The sequence below is a fragment of the Coregonus lavaretus genome, assembly GCF_964263955.1.
Source record: "Coregonus lavaretus genome assembly, contig: HAP1_SCAFFOLD_55, whole genome shotgun sequence".
Lineage (NCBI taxonomy): Eukaryota > Metazoa > Chordata > Actinopteri > Salmoniformes > Salmonidae > Coregonus > Coregonus lavaretus.
Window position 1 is genome coordinate 3,287,249 of NW_028161934.1, and position 10,267 is coordinate 3,297,515.

The window sequence follows — 10,267 nt, forward strand, 5'->3', positions numbered from 1 at the left end:
AGAGAGGCTTTATCACTGCCACTTTTAGTGAGTTTGGTACACATCCGGTGGATAGAGAGCTGTTTATTATGTTCAACATAGGAGGGCCAAGCACAGGAAGCAGCTCCTTCAGCAGTTTAGTAGGAATAGGATCCAGTATGCAGCTTGAAGGTTTAGAGGCCATGATTATTTTCATCATTGTGTCAAGAGATATAGTACTAAAACACTTAAGTGTCTCTCCCGATCCCAGGCCCTCGCAGAGCTGTGCAGATCCAGGACAGCTAAGCCCTGGAGGAATACGCAGATTCAAAGAGGAGTCCGTAATTTGCTTTCTAATGGTCATGATCTTTTCCTCAAAGAAGTTCATGAATTTATTACTGCTGAAGTGAAAGCCATCCTCTCTTGGGGAATGCTGCTTTTTAGTTAGCTTTGCAACAGTATCAAAAATAAATGTTGGATTATTCTTATTTTCCTCGATTAAGTTGGAAAAGTAGGATGATCGAGCAGCAGTGAGGGCAGTTATCTTGTTGCGTCACCCCCACACCACCTCCTGGACTTGGCCCATTATTTATCTTGCTGCGTCACCACCACACCACCTCCTGGACTTGGCCCATTATTTATCTTGCTGCATCACCCCCTTTATCACTCTCTCTCTGCACCAGTCAGTCAGTCAGTCACAACCTTTGGTTGTTCAGGGTAAAACAAACAACACTTCCTCTATGGTTGACTGCATCCCAAATGGCATCCTATTTCCTACTTTTGACCAGAGTCTTATTGGCCCGGTGTACCATCAAGGGAATAGGGTGCTATTTGGGATGCAGACGTTGTTATGTGAGTCAGCTTCTCTCTCTCTGCTAGAGATGATGAATGTCTGTGGCTAAGTGCCAAATGGCACCCTATTCCCTGCATAGTTCACTTCTTTTGACCAGTGGCCCATAGTGCACTATATAGGGAATAGGGTGCCATTTGGGACTCACATGATGAATATCTGTGTCAGGTTCCCCACTGTGATGCCCTCATCCACCTCTCTTCTTCTCCTCTGATCTCTCTCTCTGTCTCTCCGTCTCTCCGTCTCTCCGTCTCTCCTCCTCTTCTCTGTTAGTCCAGCTGGTGGATTTGCTGTCGCTATTTACACTTTCCCATCTGTCAGACACCTCTCCTGCTCTCCCTTGTTCTATCTCCCCCTCTATCATTTTCCCTCCTTGTTTGTCCATTTCTTGTTTCCTCCCTCTTTCTTTATTATCCCCAATTCCTTTAACAGCACGTAGTAAAAACACTATACATACATGACAATACATATACACAACAACAGTATATACAGCAATATGTAGACATCACACAACACTACTAGGATACAGCTGATTGAGAAAGCTGATAGCAGCTGGGATGAAGGAAAATGTTGACCTGTTCGTTTTAAACTTGGGGAGCCTCTCCCTCTCCCTCTCCCTTTCCCTCTCCTTCTCTCTCTCTCTCTCTTCCTCTCTCTCTCTCCTTCTCATATCCCTCTCTCTCTAGTGGATGAGGATAAGGCTAGTCCATCAAATCTTCTCTCATTAATGAGCTTAGCTGGGGATTACGACATGACTCACCTCCCTACACTCTGAGTTTTTACACACACACACGCTTGTAAGCACACACACACACACACACACACACACAGGCACACATGCACACACGCAAACACACACACACTTTAATATAATTCCTTGACTTCTGAAGTGGGACTCCAACACTCAGGCTGATCAAAGCCCAGTGAACCCATGATGTCATGATGCCAACCTCCATAGAAATATAACTAATACCTGCTCTAGTAATTATATTTCTATGGTAAATATATTATCTAATGTGACCCTATTCTAAAAAACATTAGTCTCTCACAGCATACATACTCGGACACACACGCACACGCACACGCACACAGAGAGAGAGCGAGAGAAAGACATTTACATTTACATCATTTAGCAGACGCTCTTATCCAGAGCGACTTACAAATTGGTGCATTCAACTTATAGCCAGTGGGACAACCACTTTTCTTCATTTTTTTTTTATGGGGGGTGGGGGAGGGAGGGGGGTAAAATGATTACTTATACTATTCCAGGTATTCCTTAAAGAGGTAGGGTTTCAAGTGTCTCCGGAAGGTGGTCAGTGACTCCGCTGTCCTGGCGTCGTGGGGGAGCTTATTCCACCATTGGGGTGCCAGAGCAGCGAATAGCTTTGACTGGGCTGAGCGGGAACTGTGCTTCCGTCTTGCCGAGGTTCAGCTTGAGAGAGAGAGAGAGAGAGAGAGAGAGAGAGAGAGAGAGAGAGAGAGAGAGAGAGAGAGAGAGAGAGAGAGAGAGTGAGGTGAGATTGAAAGAGAGAGAGAGAGACAGATAGAGAGAGAGTGATTACTCCTCCTCCCTTTTGTCGTCTGCTCAATGTGATCTGTTGTTTGTCCATCTCTCCAGGAATTGATAATCCGCAATAATCCACAACTGGAATCATTATTATCTCCCGGACAATATGTACTCAGTATATTCCCTAGAAACTGAACTCATATACCTTTTGAAAAAATATTGTAATGAGAAAATAAATAAATTTGGTCAAGAGACACTATTGTTACATCACAAACGGCACCCTATTCCCTGTATAGTGCATTACTTTTGACCAGGGCTCTGGTCAAAAGTAGTGCACTGTGTAGGAAATATGGTGCCTTCAGGGACCCAGCCCATGTCTGTCTCTGAGAAGGTTTATAAGGGCATATGAGGGCATACTATTCCGTGACAAACATTATGCAACTATCTACAAATTATCCAGACTGCATACTTAATGTAGGTTAAGGCCTACAATAGCCCAAGTCCATCTAGTCTATTTGATTATTGTTTGCAGCTGTGCATAAATCCACATCTTCTTTTTTTTTTCATGCAGGATATTTGGGTTAAAACCTCCACCTGGGGTTTCACACAAACAGATGTGGCTGCAGTCACAAGTAAATAGGCCTATAGGTCATGCAGACAGACCAGAGAGGATACTGTAGGGAGAAGAGAGAAACAATACATTTTAAGTTGGCATAAGGACACTGAAATAAAAAACGGTTTGCCAATGTAGCTAGCTAAGAAAATGTATTGGTTCCAAATGACACCTCATTTTAAAAACAACGTCACATGATTTCTATCAATCTGTTTGTGTTGAGCAGAGCACTGACAAACTCATCACCATTTTTCCAGGGATTAGGAACGATTGATTGACAGGCTTCTAAACCAATGAAGAAGACGCTCAGCTAAAGTAGGCGGGTTTTTCCTGTTTGAAGGGATACGTGTGTTGCTATGGTTGAAAATGTCTCCTTAACAACCGGACTAAAAGTGGAGTAAACTTCGGTTGTATTACCAAACGGTACGTAAATACAAAATGCAGTACCTTTCTAAAACGTATCTCTACAATATAATCGCAGAAATTACTATGGGCAAGTAAGAATTCAATTGATTTTGGAGGTGAAAACAACAGCATGTAGTCGGCTATTGCTAGCTTGCCAAATTGCTAACGTTAGCCTGCTAGCTACCCATCAAAACAAAGCTACCGGTAACTTTACATTTCAACAAAATAAATGTTAAGCCAAACTTTCGCTAGCAACATGGCTAGTCATTTAACTTTAGCTGGCACACTTTCACATCCATGCACTGGGTAGGTTGAGCTAACGTACCACGTTAGCTTTACTAGCTAGGTAGCTAGCTAAATTAGCTTGCTACAAAGTTGCTATAAACAAGCTAGCTAAGCCTTAACCAATGTCTCTTTATTTGCAGCTGTGGGGTGGAATGGCAGAGACTGCAGAGAGCAAGAAAGAAGAGGCAGACTACAAAAGACTGCACAGCTTTCCTCTTATCAGGGTAAGAGGGGTGTGTGTGACATCAGGGTAAGGTGTGTGTGTGTGTGTGTGAGTGAGTATGTGAGTGATCCGGGTAAGGTGTGTGTGTGTGATCCAGGTAATGTGTGTGTGACATCAGGGCAAAGTGTGTATGTGTGTGTGATCCGGGTAAGGTGTGTGTGTGTGTGTGTGTGTGTGTGTGTGTGTGTGTGTGTGTGTGTGTGTGTGTGTGTGTGTGTGTGTGTGTGTGTGTGTGTGTGTGTGTGATCAAGGTAAGGTGTGTGTGTGTGTGTGTGTGTGTGTGATCAAGGTAAGGTGTGTGTGAGTTCAGGGTAAGGTGTGAGTGAGTGTGTGAGTGTGTGAGTGTGTGTGTGTGTGTGTGTGTGTGTGTGTGTGTGTGAGAGATCAGGGTAAGGTGTGTGTGTGAGAGAGAGAGATCAGGGTAAGGTGTGTGTGTGTGAGAGAGAGAGATCAGGGTAAGGTGTGTGTGTGTGAGAGAAATCAGGGTAAGGTGTGTGTGTGAGATAATGACATGTTGTTTCCCTTCGCAGCACACAGACATGCCAGAGGAGATGAGAGTGGAGACAATGGAGCTCTGTGTCACAGCCTGCGAGAAGTTCGCCACCAACAATGAGGTGTGTATGTTTGTGTGTCAAATGCATAGCTATGACCAGGGGTGCACATAACTTTTTCAGTGAGTTACTCAGGTGAGTACCAGCAGATGGTGTCTGGTACTCACCCCATATGTAGCGTGGTCTTAATAAGTGCAGTCTTCCTCACTGTCCTCCTCAGTGCCGCCACCACTGTCCTCTTCAGTGTTGCCCCCACTGTCCTCTGCTTCAGCTTCCTGCATGGTAGATGATGAAGATGCTGCAGATGCACCTCCCTGTCCTTGGTTGAGCCTCCGATTGGTCAACAGCAGGCTTTGGGTCAAATGTCTCTGTGGTCTGCTTTGACAGGTGAATGTGCATCAGGGCTGAGAGACGAGCATGTGACAGACGAGATCTGTACTTGGTTTTTATTATGTTGAGATGTGAGAATCCCCTCTCACAAGCTCCACTGCTTAAAGGCAGTGTAAGAGACAGCTTAACCACCTTGTTGATGTTGGAGTAAGCATCTGGGTTACTTGTATTTACTATTTGGACCAAGTCATACACAGAAGAGGCTCCCAGGCGTTTTCCTGCCTGCTTTAAGCGCATCCATTCTGTCACAGTGGTATCTTTGTCAAGTTGCAAGGTGGCCTCATATTTCTTGAGAATGCTGCAAACTGTTGTGTTTCCAAAACTGTGGAGGTCTTGCATTTCCTGAGGCCATGTTGAAGGATCAAATACTAAGAAATGATCACATGACTTGAGGGAGTCATATCTGATTTCAAACTCTTCAATTAACCCCCTGAGTAAGTGTGTCTTGTCTCTGTCAGCATCAGCATTATAAACAGTGTGTGCCCTGTGGCTTTCACCATCAAGCAGAAGTGTGAACTGTCCAATGGCCACCATGAGTTCATCCTTACTTTCTCCAATGGTCAGCTTTTCCTTCTGAAACCTAATGGATGTGGTCTTCAAAATGTTGCAAATGTCAAGCATGTTTGACAGAAAGCACTGAAAACGCTCTGTGCAGAAATGCTGCAAGTCACTGTTATCGCTCGTAACCAGTTGCATTTTAATGGCTGGCAATAGTCTTGATATTTTTAAGTGTTTCATGCCTCCATGCAGACCATCTGATATTATGAAACTTACCCAGTTTCACAAAGGAGATCCCATTTTCTTCACATAGCTTATTCAGTGCAGCAGTTTTTTTTGCTGCACCTTTTTGTAAATAAAACTGCAGCAGCTTGACCACAGAGCGATTAAATGTCTCACAGTAAGGAACGTTGCGATCAGCTGATTTCGCGCAATTCTCCATTGTGTGTGCGGTGCACAGAATGTGCACAAGGGAGTCTCCAACCGCAGCAAGTTGCCGGAGTTTTGGCACAACGCCGTTGTAGATACCTACGTTAACAGCAGCCCTGTCTGTGCACACAGCGACCAACTTTGTTGTTCAGTCATCCAAGCCTGTGTCCTGGAAAAGTCTCACAAGTCCGTCTGTTATGTCCTGCCGTCTTCGGTCAGCACCCAATTCAATCAGTCCAATAAAGTCCGAAGTAAACTCTCCGTTGCTGGACACAGACACAATGTAAACGATTTCCTGCTCAGTTTTTGTGATGTCCTCAGATCCATCAAAAAGCAGCCCCCAAAATTCAGCAGACTGCAACTTGGCTCGTAACTCCCCGCTGATGGTGTGAGCGATGCTCTGCATGATCCGTGTGCCCCCTTCACGTGAATGATATGCACCTCCGACATTTACTCCTAGCCGCTTCAGTAAAGGAACATCCTCAGAATAGGAAGACATGGGACGTGCGTGTTTAGCTTTATGGAAGGCGAGGAGAAAAATATTAAACAGAGCTTGCCGCTGTTCTTCATTCAGCTTGTCTCGCCATCTGGCAAGTGGGCGACTGGACATTTCTTCTCGGCTAGCTTAGCAATGGCTTGCGCCACATTCGTGTGCTCCTTGCTCTTTTCATGTTTGTCAAATAAAGGATGGTTGAAATTCTTTGAGCCTTTATAAAATGCACCTGTTTTGTCTGCTAGATGTGGATTTGAGTGGCAAATCTTGCACCACATTTCAGTGCGCTCATTTTTAGCTTCAAGCCACTGCACATCTTGGAGCCACTTTTCCGAAAAATATATTTTCTTCGGCTCTGGCTCCAGTTGGCGTTTCTTTGTAGGTGGCGAAACGCCAAAGAAGCTGCTTAATGTCTGTTGCTTTTTGGACATCCCTGACAGTAGTTGACAAGCAACATGTCATGTGTAAGGTTAGATGAGAAGATCGGTCAAGTACGCAAAGGCGCGTAGTAACACAAGTGGCATTACGCATTCCTGATTTTTGTCGCGCTTGCGTACCTGCGTACCAGTTATGTGCATCCCTGGCTATGACACCTGGAAAGTTTGTTTGGATATGACTATCAACATGGCATTAGTGCCTATGGTGAGTTACTGTACTTGACAAATCTCTCTCTCCCTTTTCCCTCCCCCCACTCCATCCCCCTCTCCCTCTCTCAGAGTGCAGCGAAGATGATCAAGGAGTCGATGGATAAGAAGTTTGGCAGCTCGTGGCACGTGGTGATCGGCGAGGGCTTTGGCTTCGAGGTGACACACGAGGTGAAGAACCTGCTCTACATGTTCTTTGGAGGAAGCCTGGCCGTGTGTGTCTGGAAGTGTTCCTAGCATCAACAACCACACTCTATCTATCCATCTAATCATCTCTCTCTCTCTATTGGTTAGCTTTTTCTGTCTTATTCTCTCCCCGTCTGAATTGATTTGCCATATTCTGTCCAATATTACTTATTCTTAAAATGCTTTGTGTGTATGTGTGTGTGAATTCACTTTGACACAAATGAAATGCAGCCAGGGTCTCCAATACCCTTATCCCTACATGTTGCTCAAGAACTGTAAATGGGTGCTGTGTGTGTGTGTGTGTGTGTGTGTGTGTGTGTGTGTGTGTGTGTGTGTGTGTGTGTGTGTGTGTGTGTGTGTGTGTGTGTGTGTGTGTCTGTGTCTGTGTGCTGGACACACATTTTTGTAAAAGCATTTCTCAACGACCTCCTTAGTTTAAGCAGATTTTGTGTCACAGTGAATTTCCGGACCATCTGCAGTCAACACGGCACACTCTCTCTCTCTTTTTCTCTCCCTCTTTCTTCTCATTCACTCCATCCAATATCTTTTAGTATTTTATAATTGTAAGTATGTGTAAATACTTTAATGCCGATTAGATTTTAAAAATGTTTTAGTTTTTTTAATGCAATGTCTGATTGTTAGGTGGACAGAAACAATGGAACATTCCAGTACAGATACAGTACATACAACTTTTGTTGAAACAATTTGTTAGTATTTGTAGCTGACAGATTGATATTGGCAATGTGATTGATTTGAAGTTGGTCTCAGCCTCTGTTTGAAATGAACTGATTGTGTAATAAAACCTGAATTGTACTGAGAAACATACTCACTATGAGTGTTACTGTCTAGTTTCTGTGTGTGGTTGTGTTCTAGAAACGTAGTATAGTAGAGCCTCTCTTTCACATCTCTTTCTCTCTAACACATTTCTCTCTTCTTTCTACACTTTAAATGGTACCTGGAGAGAGAGAAGGGGGGGCGAGTAGCCAATTTTGGGAAGGAGAGAGAGAGACTTGATGATTTGTTTTATGGAAAATATGTTCTTGGGATTACAGAACGTCCTAGCTCTCATTGGTTACTAGAGACCTGGTTGGTTGCTATAGGGACATGGTTACATGGGGGTAGAATATGGTTACTATAGGGACATGGTTACATGGGGGTAGAATATGGTTGCTATAGGGACATGGTTACATGAGGTTAGAATATGGTTGCTATAGGGACATGGTTACATGGGGGTAGAATATGGTTGCTATAGGGACATGGTTACATGGGGGTAGAATATGGTTGCTATAGGCCGCAGCATGAGAAAGGACTTTTTTACATTGTCGACTGGAGTTGAAAAGCACTACATGGCATATAGAGGATAGACGTAGACTTTATATACACTGAGTATACCAAACATTAGGAAGTTGATTTAACAAGTGACATCAATAAGGGATCATAGCGTTCACCTGGATTCACCTGGTCAGTCTGTGTCATTGGAAGAGCAGGTTTTGTTTTGTCCACTCAGTGTATATAGGGGACAGAAGTAGACTTCTTCATCTGAGGATATCAGGGAGAGACAGATTTGACAAAATAATTCATCTGAAAAGAGACTAGGGGTGGTGAGAATGCAAGATTTTGACAGGAGGGGAAAGTGGTCCTCTGTAGCTCAATTGGTAGAGCATGGCGCTTGTAATGCCAGGGTAGTGGGTTCGATCCCCGGGACCACCCATACGTATGCGCACATGACTAAGTCGCTTTGGATAAAAGCGTCTGCTAAATGGCATTTTAATTAATTAATTAATTTAACAATGTTGAGGAGGGAAAATCCAAGGATTTTGACAGAGAAAGAAAGTAACACAATGTTGAGGAGGGAAAATCCAAGGATTTTGACAGAGAAAGAAAGGAGGATAAGTAAAAGAAGGGAAAAGAACGAGGGAGATTTTGGCAGAGGAGGGGAAAGAGAGAGAGAGGGACAGATTTAGTTGTTGACAGATTATAACACGGGTAGTGTGTGTTGCAATCTAGACAGAAGCAGCTGTTTACTCAAAGACTGACCTCCGATCAGGTCACCTTGTTCTCTGACCACACACACACACACACACAATGTCTCTCATTTGACTCTGTGCCGTCTCTCTCTTTCTCACACACAAAGGAACGTACTGATGTAACAATAGCTATAATAACCAACATGTTTTGAGACTTCCCAGTAAACATTTAGCCACCCTCAGGTACCCTGTTTGATCCTCATGTATTATTCAAGTCAGATGCCCTTTCTCTCCTCCCCTGTGTGTGTGTGTGTGTGTGTCTTTATATAGCTCATCCCCTGTGTCTCTCTGCTCTGCTGAAATATTAATAAAGAACCAGAGTCAGACTGAGACTGCCCTACAACATCTCAACAATACACTACAGTACAGCTACACACTGAGAACCAAAGAGTCAGACTGAGACTGCCCTACAACATCTCAACAATACCCTACAGTACAGCTCCACACTGAGAACCAAAGAGTCAGACTGAGACTGCCCTACAACATCTCAACAATACATTACAAACCACTCGAGTGTTGCTTTCGCAGTATGCTTAGGGTCATTGTCATGCTGGAAGGTGAACCTCCGTCCCAGTCTCAAATCTCTGGAAGACTGAAACAGGTTTCCCTCAAGAATTTCCCTGTATTTAGCGCCATCCATCATTCCTTCAATTCTGACCAGTTTCCCAGTCCCTGCCGATGAAAAACATCCCCACCACCATGCTTCACTGTGGGGGTGGTGTTCTCGGGGTGATGAGAGGTGTTGGGTTTGCGCCAGACATAGCGTTTTCCTTGATGGCCAAAAAGAGTACCTTCTTCCATATGTTTGGGGAGTCTCCCACATGCCTTTTGGCGAACACCGAACGTGTTTGCTTTTTTTTTTTTCAAGCAACTCTTATGTAAAGCCCAGCTCTGTGGAGTGTACGGCTTAAAGTGGTCCTATGGACAGATACTCCAATCTCCACTGTGGAGCTTTGCAGCTCCTTCAGGGTTATCTTTGGTCTCTTTGTTGCCTCTCTGATTAATGCCCTCCTTGCCTGGTTCGTGTGTTTTGGTGGGCGGGCCTCTCTTGGCAGGTTTGTTGTGGTGCCATATTCTTTCAATTTTTTAATAATGGATTTAGTGGTGCTCCATGGGATGTTCAAAGTTTCAGATATTTTTTTATAACCCAACCCTGATCTGTACTTCTCCACAACTTTGTCCCTGACCTGTTTGGAGAGCTCCTTGGT

General features: G+C 44.1%; 1 protein-coding gene across 1 annotated transcript; it reads left to right on the top strand.

The window, feature by feature from the left end:
• Window positions 1–3,249: 3,249 nt before the first annotated feature.
• Window positions 3,250–7,862, top strand: LOC311119840 (dynein axonemal light chain 4). The gene is made up of 4 exons (XM_084194501.1): window positions 3,250–3,351; window positions 3,759–3,842; window positions 4,372–4,455; window positions 6,919–7,862. The coding sequence occupies exons 2-4, from the start codon at window positions 3,771–3,773 to the stop codon at window positions 7,081–7,083; spliced, it is 321 nt and encodes a 106-aa protein (XP_084050627.1). The 5' UTR covers window positions 3,250–3,351; window positions 3,759–3,770; the 3' UTR covers window positions 7,084–7,862.
• The last annotated feature ends 2,405 nt before the right edge of the window (window positions 7,863–10,267 follow it).

What these genes read in the sequence shown, in the direction of transcription:
- LOC311119840 (XM_084194501.1), top strand. Translation starts at nt 3,771, where the DNA reads ATGGCAGAGACTGCAGAGAGCAAGAAAGAAGAGGCAGACTACAAAAGA. An exon ending in ACAGCTTTCCTCTTATCAGG is followed by an intron (nt 3,843 to 4,371) that starts GTAAGAGGGGTG and finishes TTCCCTTCGCAG; the next exon opens with CACACAGACATGCCAGAGGA. An exon ending in AGTTCGCCACCAACAATGAG is followed by an intron (nt 4,456 to 6,918) that starts GTGTGTATGTTT and finishes TCCCTCTCTCAG; the next exon opens with AGTGCAGCGAAGATGATCAA.